Genomic DNA, 18,406 nt, shown 5'->3' on the forward strand with positions numbered 1-18,406 from the left:
TTAAACTCTTTTAAAATAAGCTTTGGCTCTTCACATAAACTTTTTAGTAAGCTTGTGAAAATTCACACAAGATAAAACAAGCCAACAAAAAACTTGTGATTTTGATACAGATTGCATTGACTCTTTAGATCAATTTAGGGATAACTGTCATTATTTGCAATGGTAAATTTCCTACTCTGTGAATGTGGTATTGCAGCTGTTCATTTATTGAGATATTCGGAAAGGTCTTTCAATAAAGTTTTATAGTTTTATCTATAAAAATCTTGCATGATGGGGGGCTAAATCTGTTGGGCATTTGATAGTTATTAATGCTATTTGTAAGTGGATAGCATCCATCACAATTTTTGGTTTTCTAATTTTTGCTAGTAGTTAGAAATGTAATTAAATTTTAATTGGTTTTTATTTGAGAAGTCTTGCTAGAATGATTTTACTTTACAAATAATTTTAGCATCTGTGGGTAGAAATTTTGTTTTCTCTTTTAAATAATTACACAATTATATATATTTTTTTCTTGCCTTTCTTCACTGATCTGGATCTCCAATACAATGCTGAATAAATGTGAAGATAGCAAACATTTTTGTCTTCTTCACAATTTAAAGAGTGTACATTCAGTGGTATTGGGATTATGTAAATTTACCATAGGTTTTTTGTTTGTTTGTTTTTTGCCAGGCAGAGTTAGCAGAGAGAAAGACAGAGAGAGAGTTATAGACAGTGAGAGAGAGAGACAGAGAGAAAGGTCTTCCTTCCGTTGGTTCACTCCCCTAATGGCCACTACAGCTGGCACTGTGCCAATCCGAAGCCAGGAGCTGGGTACTTCCTCCCAGTCTCCCATGCAGGTACAAGGGACCCAAGCACTTGGGCCATCCTCCGCTGCCCTCCCAGGCCACAGCAGAGAGCTGGACTGGAAGAGGAGCAACTAGGACTAGTACCTGGTGCCCCAACCAGGACTAGAACCCGGGGTGCCCATGGCACTAGCCATAGACTTTTTTTTTTAAGATGTATGTATTTATTTGAAAGACAGAGTTACAGAGAGGCAGAGAGAGAGAGAGAGATCTTCCATTCACTGGTTCACTCCTCAAATGGCTGCAACAGCCGGAGCTGGGCTGATCTGAAGCCAGGAGCCAGGAGCTTCTTCCAGGTCTCCCACGTGGGTGCAGGGGCCCAAGGACTTGAACCATCTTTGGCTGCTTTCCCAAGCACATTAGCAGGGAGCTGGATCAGAAAAGGAGCAGCCGGGACTTGAACCACCACCCACATGGGGGTACTGGCACTGCAGGTGGCAGCTTTATCTGCTATATCACAATGCCGACTCCTACGATAGTTTTTTTATGGGTATATTTTATATATTAAGGAATTTTCTTCCTTTTTTTTTTTGCTAAGAGTTTTTGTCTCAATATTCAAGTTTGTTAGATTCTTTTTCTGCATATATTGAGGTAGTCTTAAAATTTTTCTCCTTTCATCAATTAATACAGTGAATTTGATTGTCAAATTGTTTGAGAGATTTGAGAGATGCATATTTATTTTGTTAGATGCATATTAATTTGTAGCCTGTCCTAATATATACATATAGAGCATATTAATTTTCAGAATTTCTTCTAATACAGTATATGCATTTAAGGCTATTAATTATTGGTCAAGTATTGCATTGACTATACCAACAAGTTTTAATTTATAATGTTTTTATTATTCCATTAAAAATATTTCTTGCTTTCTGAGTCAGAACCCTTCAAATCTACTACTCTCTACTTTCACTCTCAGTTAACATTGTACGCTCTTCCCCCCTTATTCTCAGGGACCATGGGATCATCCGAACTCTGGATTTACCCATCTATGTCACGCGGGTGAAAGGCAACAATGTGTATTGCTTAGACAGGGAATGTCGTCCTCGGGTACTCACCATTGATCCCACTGAGTTCAAATTCAAGCTGGCCCTGATCAACAGAAAATATGATGAGGTATGAAGTGAGGAAGTGTACAAGGGGTATAAGGGGGGACAACAGTTATTATTTCCTGTAAGTGATCTTTGCTTCCTTCCCTACCCTGCCCCAAATGCACAGGTACTACACATGGTGAGGAATGCCAAACTGGTAGGCCAGTCTATCATTGCTTATCTCCAGAAGAAGGGCTATCCTGAAGTTGCACTTCATTTCGTCAAGGATGAGAAAACTCGCTTCAGTCTGGCATTGGAGTGTGGAAATATTGAGGTGAGAGAAATATATGGTCATTGGCCCCATAATGTTTTAGAAAAGGTGAGGGCTAGGGAAGCATTCGGAAAGCATTTTTCTTAATCTGCTTCTTCAGCTAGAATAATAAAATTTAGGACTTTTTAAAAATTATTTTTTTAAAAAAAGATTTGTTTTTATAGTTGAAAGGTAGAGATCCAGAGAGATCCATTGGTTCACTTCCCAAATGACCGCAATGGCTGTGGCTGGGCTAGGCCAAAGCCAGGAGCCAGGAGCTTCATCTGGGTCCCCCATGTGGGTGGCAGGGGCCCAAGGACTTGGGCCATCTTCACAGGGATATTAGCAGGGAGCTAGATGGGAAGCAGAGCAGCTGGGACTCGAACTGGCACCCATACGGGATGCCGGCACTGCAGATGGTGGCTTAACCTTCTATGCCACAGCAACAACCCCCAAAAAATTTATTTGAAAGGCAGAAAGAGAGAGAGAGAGAGCATGCACAACCTTCAATCCACTAGTTCATTCCCCAAATGCTTGCAGTAGCCAGTGCTGGGCCAGAAACTCAGTCCAGATCTCCTGTAGGGGTGGCAGGGACCCAAGTTCTTGAGGCATCACTGGCCTCCTTCCAGGGTGCACATTAGCAGGAAACTAGAATTGGAAATGGAGCTGAGATTCAAATTCAGGCACTCCTCCCATATAGGATACAGATGGCCCAAGTGACATCTTCCTGCTGTACAAAACCCTGGACTGGGATGTTTTTCACTGTTACATGGAGCCACCTTCCTGTTGCTATTTGCCCATCTCTACTTATTCCTGTGACTGCTTCTGCCACAACATTCCTACTGTTATTGCTGTTCTCATTGAAGTCTGAATTCAGTAATGTTAGGACAAAAGCAAGGTAGCTTGAAATTTGAAAACTCTAATTATATCCTCGATACTTCATCTTGCTTAGATGAAGGGATGGAGTTCTTATTAAATGTTGGGGCCCTGAGTATACAGGTATTGTTTTCAAAGGGAGAAAGGGCTAGGACAGTTTTCTGAACATCTTTTGTTATTTCCTCTGACTTTGCTCAAGCCCTTTTGGCTCTGCAAACTTGGAAGGTAGCTAAGCAAGAATTGGTGCTATGGAATCAACAATTGGTAGGTGATTCTTTGATAAAAGTAAAGTTCTGAAGAGGAGGAAAATTTAATGGGATTCTTCTCTCCATGGATCTGAAAGAATTCTGTTTGTTAATAGTATTTTTAGTAGAATTAGACTGAATGCTAGAATTAGGACTGATGGAAAGTATTGAGGGTTCCTTGGGAAATCTATTAAGAGGCATATGTTTGACTGCAGTCTGGAATTTTGAGTCACAGTATCCTTTAACCTGTTCGCACTGACCCTGGGGATTCTTTAGATTGCTCTGGAAGCAGCCAAAGCACTGGATGACAAGAACTGCTGGGAAAAGCTGGGAGAAGTGGCCCTGCTGCAGGGGAACCACCAGATTGTGGAAATGTGCTATCAGCGCACCAAAAACTTTGACAAACTTTCCTTCCTGTACCTTATAACTGGCAACTTGGAGAAACTTCGCAAGATGATGAAGATTGGTGAGGGCCCTAAGACTTGGCGGGCGGGGGGGGGGGGGGTGTTCTTGAGAAGGGGGAAGGCAAATGGTAGTGAGAGGGACTTTGGACTTTGAGAAGACCTAACCATCTCTTATTGACTTGGTACAGCTGAGATCCGAAAGGACATGAGTGGCCATTATCAGAACGCCCTATACCTGGGTGATGTGTCAGAGCGAGTGAGGATCCTAAAGAACTGTGGGCAGAGTAAGTATCTTTCCAGGACTCACTGCTGCTATGAGGTTTTTGGAAGTAATTTCTTACTGACTTACTCATGTACAGTGATGAAGGGTTTCCCTTTATTGTGCATTTTTTCAGATTACATGATCCTACCATGCTTAGGAAAATTTATTTAAAGCCAAATAGAAGAGCAGCTAGAATATTCCTTAAGAAAATAGTTAATTATAAGGAAAATAAAAGGTTTGTTTTTGTTTTAGTTTTAAGAGAGCTCTTCTATCTGCTGGTTGACTCACCAGATGGCTGCAGCAACTGGGACCAAGAGCTTTATCCAGGTCTTCCACATGGGTGACGGGGCCCAAGCAATTGGATCATCCTCCTCTGCTTTTCCCAGGCCATTTGGAGGGAACTGGGTTAGAAGTGGAGCAGCCAAGACACAAACTGGTGCCCATATGGGATACCAGCATCACAGGCAGCAGCTTAACCAACTGCGCCACAATGCTGGCCCCCAATAAGAGGTTTTAAAAGTTCTGAAGAAGGGGTTGGCATTGTGGCACAGCAGGTTTAGCCACCGCCTAAAATGCTGGCATTCCATGTGTGTGCCGTTCGAATCGTGGCTGCTCCTATTCCCATCCAGCTCCTAGCTAATGCACTGAGAACAGCAGAGAATGGCCCAAGTTCTTGGGCCCTGCCACCCACTTGGGAGTCCCAGATGAAGTTCTAGGCTCTAGGCTTTGGCTGAGCTCAACCCTGGCTGTTCAGCCATTTGGGTAGTGAACCAGGATGAAAAATTTCCATCTCTCCCTCTCTCTCTCTCTCTCTCTCTGCCTTTCAAATAAATAAATCTTCAAACAAACAAACAAAAATTCCTGGAGCAGTTAACCTAGTAGGTGCAGTTGGTTGGTTCACTCATTATTTGTTCATGTATATATTCAAGAGATGTTTTGTGAAAACTATATCCCAAACATATACTAGCATTTAGAATAGAGCAAGGAACAAGAAAAGTGAAAGATGTGATTGGAGTAAGGTGCTAGTTAGTAATGGATGCATGAGCAATGACTAAACCAAATGACTAGACGTGAGATATGATATGAAGGAGCTAGATGATTACAAAGTTCTCATTAACACTAATGATAGCCGGCGCCACGGCTCAATAGGCTAATCCTCCACCTGCGGCGCTGACACACCGGGTTCTAGTCCCGGTCGGGGCGCTGGATTCTGTCCCAGTTGCCCCTCTTCCAGGCCAGCTCTCTGCTGTGGCCTGGGTGTACAGTGGAGGATGGCCCAAGTCCTTGAGCCCTGCACCCACATGGGAGACCAGGATAAGTACCTGGCTTCTGGCTTCAGATCAGCACGGTGTGCCAGCCGCAGTGCGGCGGCCGTTGGAGGGTGAACCAACGGCAAAAGGAAGACCTTTCTCTATGTCTCTCTCTCTCACTGTCCACTCTGCCTGTCCAAAAAAAAAAAAAAAAAAAAAAAAAAAAAATTTAACACTAATGATAGATCTTAGAGGTAATCAGCTGCATTAGTTATCAATTTCTGTGTAACAAATTACTCCCAAATTCCGTACAGATCAAGCATCCTTAATTTGAAAATCCAACATCTGATATGCTTCAAAACCCACAAGTTAAAAAAATTAAAATTTATTTGTTTTCTTTATTTGAAAGGCAGACAGAATGAGATCTTTTATCTGCTGGTTCACTCTCCAAATGCCTGCAACAGCCAGGACATAGCCATGCTGGAGCTGGGATCCCCAAACCCAATCTTGGTCTCCAGTGTGGGTGGCAGGAACCCAAATACTTAAGCTATAACCTGCTGCCCCTGAGGGTATATGTTAGTAGGAAACGGAATCATACACAGAGCCAGAACTCAAACCTGGGCACTCTGATCCGAGATGCAAGTGGCCCAAGCAGCATCTTAACTACTGTTCCAAAAGCCTACCCTCTCCAGATTTTCTATATGCTATCAACACTTAACCAGTAGTCTATGCAAATATTCCAAAGTCCACAAAATTCTGAAATGTAAAAGACTTCTGGTCCCAACCATTCCAGGTAAAGGGTACTCAGCCTGTAATTTACAGCAGTGAACACTTGTCATCTCACAATTTGAGTATAGCTTGGTTCAGAGTCTCTCATGAGGCTTCAGTCAGAGTGTTGACCAGGGTTGAAGACTGGCATGGCTGTTGGAAGTCCTCAGGTCTTTGCATCCTGTGGTCTGGAAGATGACAATTTCTTGCCATAATGACTTCTTCATAGAACATTTCACAACATGACAGCTAGTTTCTCTCAGAGCATGTGAGCAAAAGCGAGCACCCAAGATAGAAGCTGCAATCTTCATAAGTAATCTTAGAAGTGACATCTCACTTGTTGTTATATTCTATCCATTAGTTAATGTGTCCAGCTCAGACTTAAGAATTGTGTGCTTTGCAAATGCTTGACTAACAGGAGGATAGATCACTGGAGGTCATCTCAGAGGCCGTCTGCCACATAACATCCACTTGGAACTGGACTTGTACTACAAAGCCTGTTCTCTCTACAGAGTCCCTGGCCTATCTCACAGCTGCTACCCATGGCTTAGATGAAGAAGCTGAGAGCCTAAAGGAGACATTTGACCCAGAGAAGGAAACAGTGAGTCTGTATTTCATGAGTGTCTCTTACTGCAGGGTCAGCATTAGATCTTGAGACAATGTAGAACTGTAAATGTCAGTCTTCCACTTGGTTACAGGGAGAATCTAAGAAGCAAATGAGAACAGAGGTGACTCCACAACCTTCCCTACATGATTTGTAAGAGCTGTTTCTGTTTATCTCTTTTCTTCTACTTTTTAGATCCCAGACATTGACCCTAATGCCAAGCTGCTTCAACCACCTGCACCTATCATGCCACTGGATACCAACTGGCCATTATTGACCGTGTCAAAAGGATTCTTTGAAGGCACCATTGCCAGCAAGGGTGAGCGCTCACTTCTCCCGCAGCATTTTTTGTTGCTTGTTTTGTGAAGAGCTGTTCTGGAGATTACCATTAGCATTTAATTTCCTTTGTCCTTTTATCTGTGTGCAGCTTCACAGAGCACTGAAATGACAGAGTTACGGTGCAGGCTTAAAAACTGAGTAAAAGCATTCTGAAATCTTTAAAGGAAAAAAGGAAGGATAAAAAAAGGAAAATACTCTACTACTACTCTCATAACTTCTGTTAGATTTCTCATGTGTTTCCTTAGGTTTTGCCATATATTTAGTCACGTTCTATTTTATCGTTCATGATCTAACAATATTAAGGTGCAAGTTCAGCTACCTCTAAGTCTGTCACATGGTTATATGCAGATGTGAGCTACTTCCCTCTACCACTCCCACTCTTACCTTTCTTTTGTTTTCTTGGATATGTCTACAAGTTCACTTCTCCTGAGTTAGACCCAAAACAGACCTTTGGGCAGTTTGTGATCAGCTCTGCTCTTTCTTCCATTTCTTCCACCTTCCTTACGTCCTTATGCCTTGCACACTCAGTTGTGGTGTTAACTTAGCAAAGATCTCAAGAAAAAATTCCAAGAGTTGGTAGCCAAAGGCTTATAAGTTAAAAAAAAAAAAAGATTTGGGGGGCTGACAGCTCGTGGGAGTCCACAGGCAGCCGGAGACTTGTCAAGGTTCTTGAGGAACCCCTGTGAGGAAGAAGCCTCCTTGAGAGCATGTGGGTTGTAGTTGCTTCTCTTCTCACATGTGCTGGTTGTCCCCTGGCTGGTCTATACACCTTGTGGGTTTAAGTTGAAAGCAGTTCTCACAGAGGCGCTTCCTTCTGGTTCTTTCTAGAATACTAGGCGACAGCTTTAACCCTTCGTGACGCTCAAAGGGCTGCTCTCGAAAGATTGAGTCTGTGCTGGTCCTTTCGAAGCTTCTGGCTGAGGTTCCCCTTCTCACATTTTAGTGCTTGGTCATAGTAAACCTATCTTTTTAAAGATTTATTAGATTTATTTATTTATTGGAGAGGCAGAGCGAGATCTTCCATTGGCTGGTTTACTCCCCAAATGGCTGAGCCCATGGGAAGCCAAGAGCTTCTTCCAGGTCTCCCACATGGGTGCAGGGGCCCAAGCACTTGGGCCATCTTCTACTGCTTTCCCAGGCCATAGCAGAGAGCTGGATCAGAAGTGGAGCGGCTGGGACTCCAACCTGTGCCCATATGGGATGCCAGCACTGCAGGTGGAGGTTTACCCTACTATGCCACAGCATTGGTCCCATGTAAATACATCTGTACAACCTTACAAATAAAGTATTTAAAAAAAAAAAAAGATTTAAAAAGTCAGTTTTTGAAACAGGAAGGCCGGTTGCTTCCATCTTTTCTTCTGTTCCCTCTCTGTGTGAAACCTACTGCAAATTGGCCTAACATATATACTATAAAAATAAATGACACCTAAAAAAGGTAGGGCAGAACCTTAGGCCCATCTTTGAAAAGCTCTGCTTGTCTGAAGAGAAGGCCCTATCTCAGCCTTGCTGGGCTCTCACCAGCTCCTTGTGTCCCTTCTCTGTAGGGAAAGGAGGAGCTCTGGCTGCCGACATTGATATTGACACTGTGGGCACTGAAGGCTGGGGAGAGGATGCAGAGCTGCAGCTGGATGAAGGTAAGAGTGCTGTTTTAGGGCTGTGCCACGGAGATGGAATGCAAATGGATGCTAGGGTCCTCTTGGGTGAGGACTAGGATGTGGAGCAAATAAGTTCCCAGTATTTAGCTTTTCTTTGGCTAAGGTTGTATCGTCACCAAAATCTCTTTTGGGCCTGGATTTTCCTTACAGATGGGTTTGTGGAGGCCACAGAAGGTTTGGGAGATGATGCTCTTGGCAAGGGACAGGAAGAAGGAGGTGGCTGGGATGTAGAAGAAGACCTGGAGCTCCCTCCTGAGCTGGTATGTGGAAGTCTTAACCTTGTGAGGTTCACTTCTTTTCTCCCTTGGGAGCTAGTAGCCTATAATTGCCATCCCTACCCCACTCCTATTCTGAGGTGTCCAGATGGAAGGACACCTAGACCATCTTTCTAATCTGATGCTTATCTCCCATTTGAGAGAAAGAAGGAGAGTCAGAGTTAGTGGCCATATCACTTCCATCTGCCCTGATGTACCCAAAGAGGAGGGGATGTAGGACTCTCCCTAAGCTTATGCTTATTGCCCACTTGAAACAAAGAAGAATGAAGTAATCAGGGTTGTGCCAGCAGTGTGAAAAGCAGCACACTTTTCCAGATGTAAATTGGAGCTTTGGATACGTTCTTTTGTTCCTGGTGAGGTGGCCCCTTCTTGGGGAGGTCTTCTCCCACAACCACCAGCCTTCTTCCCCAATAGGGGTAGAGAACAAGGTAAAGTATTGTGTTTTAGATTCATCAGAATGAAGTACATTGCTTGAATAACATTTTTTAAAGATTTATTTATTTATTTGAAAGGCAGAGGGAGAGACTGACAGAGATCTTCCATTTGCTGGTTTACTCCCTATGTGGCCGCAATGACCAGGGCTGCCAAAGCTGAAGCCAGGAGCCAGGAATTCCATCTGGGTCTCCTACTTGGGTGGCAAGGGCCCAAGCACTTGGAGCGTCATCCACTGCTTTCCAGGAGCATTAGCAGGGAGCTGGCTCAGAAATGGAGCAGCGGGGACTTGAACATGCACTCATCAGGGATGCTGGTGTCATGCAGGTGGTGGCTTAACCCACTGCACCACAACACCAGCCCCTTGAATGACTTCTTTAAAATATATATAGTTTATTTATAGTATATATAGTTTATTATATATATTATTATATATTATATAGTTTATTATTTATATAGTTTGTTTGAAAGAGGTACAGAGAGGGAGATAAATCTTCCATCTTCTCTTTCACTCCCCAGATGGCAGCAACAGCCAGGGCTGGACTGGGCTAAATCCAGGAGCCAGGAACTTCACCCGGTCTCCCACAGGGGTGGCAGAGGCCGAAACACTTGAGCCATCTTCCACTGCTTTTTCCCAGGCCCTTAGCGGGAAGCTGGATCGGGAGTGGAACTTCCGGGACATGAACTGGTGCCCATAAGGGATGCCTGTGTCACAGGCAGTAGCTTTATCAACTGCATCATAACACTTCCCCCTTGAATGACTTTTAAAATGACTCAGTTTTTGTTTTTCTTCTAGGATGTACCCCCTGGGGCAGCTGGTGGGGCTGAAGATGGATTCTTTGTGCCCCCGACAAAGGGAACAAGTCCTACTCAGGTAAGCAGGAAAACACAGCCCTGTGGCAGGCATACTTTCTGAGTGTGTAAATGTTATGTATTTTTCTACTGTAGATATGGGGGAGGACAGTTTGGGAAGAGAGCGGAGGAAATTTCACTTGGCTTAGGTGTTTTGTTTCTTCTTAGATCTGGTGCAATAACTCTCAGCTTCCAGTTGATCACATCCTGGCAGGTTCTTTTGAAACAGCCATGCGGGTGAGTCTTCTTAAAGTAACCTTGACATTTGCTCTGGACTGTTGGGGAATGGGTGATTCTTCTTAACTGCATGGAATTATCCCACCACAAGGGCAGAGGTGTGTGTGTTTATCATGGTCTCACTCGAGGATACTTGCCCTGGAGTCCTTCCTCTTACCTGCTGTCCAATGGCCACATAATTTCTTAAGGCAGATTCGTCAAGTCATCTCCCCTTTTATGGCCTGCTCTCTGGCCCTCATTATGAGACTGGCACTGAACAGGTACATATTTTGAACAGTAAGCCACATGCTATAGTAATGACAACTACAATCACTGTTAGCATTTATTCAGTGTCCGCTATACGCCAGGTGCTATCCTATATGCTGTATAGATATTATTAGATGAGGTAGGGCCTATAATTTAGTGTATTCACTGATGAGGAAGCAAGTACCAGAAGTTAAGTACCATACCCAAAGTTAACTTGTTTATAAGGGACAGGACCAAAACCCTTACACTTCTTTCTTCCTATGTTCTAGCTTCTTCACGACCAGGTAGGGGTAATCCAGTTTGGCCCCTACAAGCAACTGTTCCTACAGACATTTGCCCGAGGCCGTACCACGTATCAGGCTCTGCCCTGCCTGCCCTCCATGTATGGCTACCCTAATCGCAATTGGTAAGGCCCCTGCTGCTTGCTTCATCCATTTCAAATTGTGCTAGATACTACAGAGGACAGTCTGGGTGACACAGAATTGTCCCAGAGCTAGAGGGTTTTGTCTCAGGGAAAGTTCTTTGGCTTGTTGCTCTATGGGATGTGGTTTACACCTGCTGCCATCCTGTTCCCCGGCTACTTGCACGTTGGGATGACTGAATGTGCTTGCCAGAAAATGCAGTTCCTTCTGGTTGGCTGCTGACACCCTGTCTTCTTTCTACTTGTGCCTTTCTAGGAAGGATGCAGGGTTGAAAAATGGTGTACCAGCAGTGGGCCTGAAGCTTAATGACCTCATTCAGCGGTTGCAACTGTGCTACCAGCTCACCACGGTTGGGAAGTTTGAGGAAGCTGTGGAAAAATTCCGTTCTATCCTGCTCAGTGTGCCACTTCTTGTTGTGGACAATAAACAGGAGATTGCAGAGGTAGGAAAGGTCTGGCCACTTCTCCCTGTCCCAGGCCCTCTCATGTTCCTGTCTGTACCATGACCTTCCTCTGTCTCTTTTCCAGGCCCAGCAGCTCATTACCATTTGCCGTGAGTACATTGTGGGTTTGTCCATGGAGATAGAAAGAAAGAAGCTGCCCAAAGAGACCCTAGAACAGCAGAAGCGCATCTGTGAGGTAGGATTTCTTAGGACTTAGCACTGCAGAAGCATCCTCTCTTGCCCTCCCTTAGGTCTGAATTCTTTAGTTCCAGGTCCATTTCTGTGAGGAGGGGTTACGTTTCTCCACCCTTCTTCTTCATCTATCTGTCCTTCATACGTGGGCGCTGGAGTGCTGTCTGCCAGTCCTGCTTTTTGGTTTTAACACATGCGTAGCCGCTTATAGATGACTATCCTAGCAGTCATCCTGACACGTATTCCTCTTTCTCTCCACCAGATGGCAGCCTACTTCACCCACTCAAACCTGCAGCCTGTGCACATGATTTTGGTCCTGCGTACGGCTCTCAACCTCTTCTTCAAGCTCAAGAACTTCAAAACAGCTGCCACCTTTGCTCGGCGCCTGCTGGAACTTGGGCCCAAGCCTGAAGTGGCTCAGCAGGTAGATGAGAATTCCTTCAGAGACCATAAGGGAACCAGATTTGCATGGAGAGTGGCAGACCAAGGTTCTTGTCTCTGAAACAATGCCGTATATAAAAACAGTCAACAAAGAAGAGCCACTAGATTGCCACCCTCTGTTTACTTATGACCTGGCTGCTTTTTTTTAGTTCCTGGAACTGAAATTGATAGTTTATTCAGACATGGCACCAGTGTGAGAATAACTGATAACCTAAAATAGCTCCACTGCACCTGCAAATACCCTGTCCTGTCCTCAGAGTCTGGAAACCCTATCGCAACACCATCACCAGTCTTCACATACACATCCCATTGCTGTTAACATACAAAAGCACTTTCTTGGCCGGCGCCGCGGCTCACTAGGCTAATCCTCCGCCTTGCGGCGCCGGCACACCGGGTTCTAGTCCCGGTTGGGGCGCCGGATTCTGTCCCGGTTGCCCCTCTTCCAGGCCAGCCCTCTGCTGTGGCCAGGGAGTGCAGTGGAGGATGGCCCAGGTGCTTGGGCCCTGCACCCCATGGGAGACCAGGAAAAGCACCTGGCTCCTGGCTCCTGCCATCGGATCAGCGCGGTGCGCCGGCCGCAGCGCGCCGGCCGCGGCGGCCATTGGAGGGTGAACCAACGGCAAAAGGAAGACCTTTCTCTCTCTGTCTCTCTCTCTCTCACTGTCCACTCTGCCTGTCAAAAAAAAAAAAAAAAAAAAAAAAAAAAAAAAAAGAAAAAAAAAAAGAAAAAAAGCACTTTCTTAAGTGAAGAAAGCCTGTTTTAACCCTTCCAGGGCCTTGCCCTGATAGTCTCAGACTTGGTATAGGAGTATGGGTTTAAGTCCACTTTGGCACTGAGAAGAGGAAATCTCGATACAGCAGGAATGGCAGTTGTTAACCCTTCACGTACATTCTGTACAGAGAGGATGGGACCTGTTTACATGCAGTACGGTTGCATCATGTACCAAGCCCTCGTGATGGAATCACTTGAGTTATTGTGTGCCGCCTTCTGTCCTCTTAAATGAAATACTCCTTCCCTCCCCTAGACCCGAAAAATCCTGTCTGCCTGCGAGAAGAATCCCACAGACGCTTACCAGCTCAATTACGACATGCACAACCCCTTTGACATCTGTGCCGCATCTTACCGGCCCATCTACCGAGGAAAGCCAGTGGAGAAGTGTCCTCTCAGTGGGGCCTGCTATTCCCCAGAGTTCAAAAGTCAGATCTGCAGGGTCACTACAGTGAGTATTGTTCAGGAATGCATCTCGGATATTGAGGGAAGAGGAAAGAGAGAGAAGCGTGTGGTCCTTTTCTTCTTTTGTGTTTGTTCCTAGCTCATTGAGGCAGTGTTACTGAGAAAGCTAGAGCTTCTCCCCACTGCGCCATACCAACCAGTAACAAACCCCTGTCTACTGTGCTCATTGAGGGGTATGGGCAGAAAGTCTTCTAGGGTTCTCAGCCCCACAGGTCTTTAACTTATGCCTGTCTTTCCTCTTCCGCAGGTGACAGAGATTGGCAAAGATGTGATTGGTCTAAGAATCAGTCCTCTGCAGTTTCGCTAAGGCCGCCTTTGTATGGGTGGGTTAATCACCATATTTTGCCCCCAAAATTAGTCTGTATATCCTTCTAATAGTTCCCTCCCCACATACTGCTACCCTTCTGATTATTGATACTGGCTCTCCCTGTCCTGAAACTGAGTGTCCTGTTCCTCTTTGGCAAATCAGAATATCTGAACTTGACTCTCTTGCTTACAAGGCCCTTTTATCTTCTCAAGGTAATTACAATTGTGGCCACAGTTGTCTCTGTCTTTCTAGCATGGATCTTTCAAGGAAAAAAAAAACGAAAGCTCTGTATTGGACATTTATTTAGTAAATTCTTTTGATATCTGTGTCTCCGTTCTTCACCACCTTTCTTTCTTTTCTGCTAGAAAGGAGAGGGATATAATAAATAAGATGCCATCTTTTTAAACTCCATCACCCCCCCCCCCCATTTTCCTTGGAGGTTTACTCTAGTTACTCAGTTACCCAGTTACTCTCTGTACTCAGAAGTCTGATTTTTCAGAATGCATATTTGATTTGTCCCTTATTACCATTGTTCTCATATTTTGTTTCTCACACTAAATAAAGTAAATTTCTACAAGAGCTTCTTGGCTTGCCATTTATTTCCTGGACACCTTTGTTCCTGCTCACCCCCATGCAGCTGCCCCACCAAAGCAGATGTATTTCCTTTAATTTTTTGTAATGACAAAAGTAGTAAATACTCACTATTGAAGAAGAAAATTTTATGTTTTCAGTAGGCTGTATTTGAGGCATAGACCTAAACTGCTGTGAGGATGGTAGAAAACAAGTAGTTTCTCTATTCCAGTTTCAAATGCAGCCCTCCATCTACTATAATTACAGCCAGTATTTATGGGGCACCTATTATGTGCCTGTCACTGCTCTAGATATTTTACATGTAATATTTGTAAGATTAATTAGTGCATAGTACATATAGTGCTGGGATTACATTGGCAATACGGTATTTTGCTTATCATGTGCTAAGACTAATTGAATACAATGACTTGTTATACTTTTGGACTAAAATGTGTACTTTTCTTGCATTTAAAAATTATATTTTCAATTAACAGTGTAGTTATATAGTTCAAAAATCTGTAAACGTAAAAAATTATCCTGTGACAAGACTCCCCTTCCACCCCTTTCCTCAGCCACCTGGTTCCGAATACATTCCCCCAAACAGGTGACCACTGATACTAGCTTCCTTATTTTCTTCCAGAAAATTTTATATGTATATATAAGTAGCTATAAATACACTCTCCCCCACTCCTCCTCTTATCCATAAATGGAAGCATACTATTTGACATTTATGTATTGTTCTCACTTAACATATTTTAGAGCCTTCTGTATCAATGTACTTGTATCAGAGAATTCCATCCCCCACTCATTTTTTCTCTGCATAGTGTACAGTGAGTGGTTTGCTGTAACTTAGGAAGTTACCTCTTATTGATGGATATTTGGGTTAGTTCAGATCTTTTTCAATTATAAACAATGCTGCCGTGAGTAACTTGAACATACAGTACATGGATGGGGCAAGTATGTCTGGAAGACAAATTCCTATAACTGGAATTCCTTCAAAGAGCACAGGCCATGTATCTTTTTAGCTTTATTTTACTTTAAGAGTCACTTCCAAGGTTGGTGTGGCATAGGAGGTTCAGCCACTGCCTGTGACACTGGCATCCCATATGGGTACCTGTTTGTGTCCCTGATGCTGCACTTCCAATCCAGCTCCCTGCTAATGTGCCTGGGAAGGCAGCAGGCAATGGCCCAAGTACTTGTACCCACCCCTGCCACCCACATGGAAGACCAGGATGGAGTTCCTGGCTCCTGACTTTGGCCTGGTGAAAATTGTGATCATTTGGGGAGTGAAGTAGCAGATGGAAAAATCTCTCTCTGTCTCTGCCTTTCAAATAAACAAAGAAATCTTAAAAAAAAAAAGAAAAAGAAAAAAGCCGGGGCCAGCGCCGTGATGCACTAGGTTAATCCTCTGCCTGCAGCGCCGGCATCCAATATGGGCGCCAGGTTCTAGTCCTGGTTGCTCCTCTTCCAGTCCAGCTCTCTGCCGTGGCCTGGGATAGCAGCAGAGGATGGCCAAAGTGCTTGGGCCCTTGCACCTGCATGGGAGACCAGGAGGGAACTCCTGGCTCCTGGCCTCGGATCAGCGCAGCTCCAGCCATTGTGGCCATTTGGAGAGTGAACCAATGGAAAGAAGCCCTTTCTGTCTCTCTCACTGTCTGTAACTCTACCTGTCAAAGAAAGAAAGAAAGAAAAGCACAAAGAAGTTTAAAATGTAATACAAAGAATCAAACTATGCTCTTTTTTACTCCATCTTAATATTCTTAATTACTATCCAGTATTTTTCTTATTAGCATTCTTGTATTACTACATTAATGTAAAACCAGTAGAACTACCAATAAATAGACGTTTTATAATTTTAATGTGTTTAATATAACCATAGACACATTAGATATATGTGAGCAGTTTGGGATTGAGTGAGAAAATCAGGAATAATTATGTTTTAGGTGTGGGAGAGAAAGAAGTTAATCAGGGAAAGATTCCATTACAGAAGATTAGAAATGAAAAGAACCTTGGAACTGGTGTTGTGCAGCAGATTAAGTCACAGCCTGCATTGCTAACATCCCATATGAGCGCTGGTTGGAGGCCTGGTGGCTCTACTTCCACTCTAGCTCCCTGCTGCTACGCCTGGGAAAGCAGTGGACGATCCAAGTATATGGGCTCCTGCCACACATGTAGGAGACCAGGATGGAGTTCTAGGCTCCTGGATTGAGCCTGGCTTAGCCCTGGCCATTGCAGTTAATTGGGGAGTGAGCCAGCCGATGGAGGGTATCTGTCCCTTTCCCTGTAACTTTGCCTTTCAAATAAATTAATCTTTAAAAAAAAAAAAAAAAAAAAAAAAGAATGTGATTTAGGGACAGAGATGGGACTAGAACTTAGGTTTTAGGATTCTCATTTCAGCAATTTCCTACCAAAATGCACCATTTGTGCTTGGACAAAAACAGTTTTACATGGGTATGATTTTATAATTCTGCGCCCTATCCATGAAGTAAAGCATACCTGATCTGGTGCTTGAACACAATATTTATTTAAATTTTTTTTTTTTAAAGATTTATTTGAAAGAGTTACAGAGAAAGAATCTTGCATCCACTGACTCCCAAAAGATTCCAAGGGCCTGGGACTAGGCCAGGCTGAAGCTAAGAGCCAGGAGCTTCATCCAGGTCTTCCATGTGGGTGCAGAGGCCCAAGCACTTGGGCCATCTTCTGTTGCTTTCCCTGGTGTGTTAGAGAGCTGGATCAGAAGTGGAGTAGCCACAACTCAAACCATCCCCATAAGGGATGCTGGTGTCATAGACTTAACCTGCTGGGTCACAATGCTGCCCCCCCAACAGTATGTATGTATGTGTGTATATGTTTATGCTTAAAAACTGATTTATTTGACAGGCAGAGTTAGGGAGAGACAGAGATCCTCCATCCACTACTGACATCCCCCACCACCACCCCCAGATGACTGCAAAAGCCAGGGCTGTGCCAAGCCAAAGCCAGGAGCCAGGAGCCTCCTCCAGGTCTCCTGTGTGGGTCGCAGGGGCCTAAGCATTCAGGCCATCATTTGCTGCTTTCCCAGGTATACCAGCAGTGAGCTGTATTGGAAGTGGAGCAGTCAAGATTCATGGAATCCCCATGGGATGCCAGCACCACAGAACACAGCGATCCAACTCCCTAATGCCACAATGCTGGTCCTCCGACATAGTAATTAAATGTATGTTTAAGAAGCTCAGTATGAGGGTGATGAAGCAACTTGGAAGATATTTTCATTTAGATCTGATTTCTCTTATCTAACCTTTATAACACTTTTCTTCACCTCTTTTAGGACATACTTAATGGGGCCAGTGCTGTGACATAGTAAGCTAAGCCTTATTCTGTGTTGCTGGCATCCCATTTGGGTGCTGATTTGAGTCCCAGATGCTCCACTTCCAGTCCAGCTTCCTACTAGTGGCCTAGGAAAGCAGTGGAAGATGGCCCCTTCACCTACATGGGAGACTGGGAAGAAACTGTTGGCTTCTGCCTCCTAGCTTCAGATCTGCCCAGCTCTGGTGTTGTGGCCATTAGGGTAGTGAACCAGCGGAGAGAATACTTTGTCTCTCCCGCCCTGTGTCTGTAACTCTTCCTCTCAAATAAATATTTTTTTAAAAAAAGAGAGACATACTTAACTGTTTATATCTATTTGTACCTCCAGCAGACTGCCAGTCAACTACCTTACAACAGGGGCTGGTCTTGATTTCTGTATTCTCCGCTGTGTTCAGCACAAGACTTTAATGAAAGATGCACTCTTTAAGTGCCAAAGCAGATTTAAACAGTTGCTATATTCTGACATCTGAGTAGAGCAATTCAAAAAGAGGAAAGTGGCGTCTAGAATGTTCTCAATCTGAGCCTCTCCTACCTTCATTCCCTCAGAGACTGGGTTCTGTGTAAAGAGAGTAAGTCAGTCAGGGAAGGCAGGCTCATCACTACTACATTTGGATTTCCCTCTTGCTCACCCTAAGGTCCCAGAGTTGTTTTCTCTAACTTGGGTTAGAAGTTCCTGACCCTGCGTCCTTTAATTTGACAAGGTTTTGTATTAAAAATTTATCTGTTTGGGGCAGGCGTTGTGGTGCAGTGGGTTAAACCACTGCCTCCTCTGCTAGCATTCCATATGGGAGCTGGTTTGAGTCCCAGTTGCTTCACTCCTGATCCAAC

General features: G+C 44.2%; 1 protein-coding gene across 1 annotated transcript in view; it reads left to right on the top strand.

Moving 5' to 3' along the window:
- COPA (coat protein complex I subunit alpha) overlaps positions 1 to 14,242 on the top strand; it is a 55,169-nt gene extending 40,927 nt beyond the window's left edge. The window contains exons 18-33 of the mRNA XM_002715236.6: positions 1,793 to 1,955; positions 2,058 to 2,204; positions 3,578 to 3,767; positions 3,894 to 3,989; positions 6,498 to 6,586; positions 6,785 to 6,908; positions 8,473 to 8,562; positions 8,734 to 8,843; positions 10,087 to 10,164; positions 10,311 to 10,379; positions 10,895 to 11,031; positions 11,303 to 11,489; positions 11,575 to 11,685; positions 11,944 to 12,105; positions 13,148 to 13,342; positions 13,604 to 14,242. Of these exons, the coding sequence (XP_002715282.1) occupies positions 1,793 to 1,955; positions 2,058 to 2,204; positions 3,578 to 3,767; positions 3,894 to 3,989; positions 6,498 to 6,586; positions 6,785 to 6,908; positions 8,473 to 8,562; positions 8,734 to 8,843; positions 10,087 to 10,164; positions 10,311 to 10,379; positions 10,895 to 11,031; positions 11,303 to 11,489; positions 11,575 to 11,685; positions 11,944 to 12,105; positions 13,148 to 13,342; positions 13,604 to 13,663 (2,008 nt within the window). The 3' untranslated portion in view covers positions 13,664 to 14,242. The remainder of the gene's footprint in view (positions 1 to 1,792; positions 1,956 to 2,057; positions 2,205 to 3,577; positions 3,768 to 3,893; positions 3,990 to 6,497; positions 6,587 to 6,784; positions 6,909 to 8,472; positions 8,563 to 8,733; positions 8,844 to 10,086; positions 10,165 to 10,310; positions 10,380 to 10,894; positions 11,032 to 11,302; positions 11,490 to 11,574; positions 11,686 to 11,943; positions 12,106 to 13,147; positions 13,343 to 13,603) is intronic.
- Positions 14,243 to 18,406: the final 4,164 nt, after the last annotated feature.

This window comes from Oryctolagus cuniculus, chromosome 7 (genome assembly GCF_051225735.1).
Source record: "Oryctolagus cuniculus isolate XC-2025 breed Fujian yellow rabbit chromosome 7, ASM5122573v1, whole genome shotgun sequence".
NCBI classification, from domain to species: Eukaryota; Metazoa; Chordata; class Mammalia; order Lagomorpha; family Leporidae; genus Oryctolagus; species Oryctolagus cuniculus.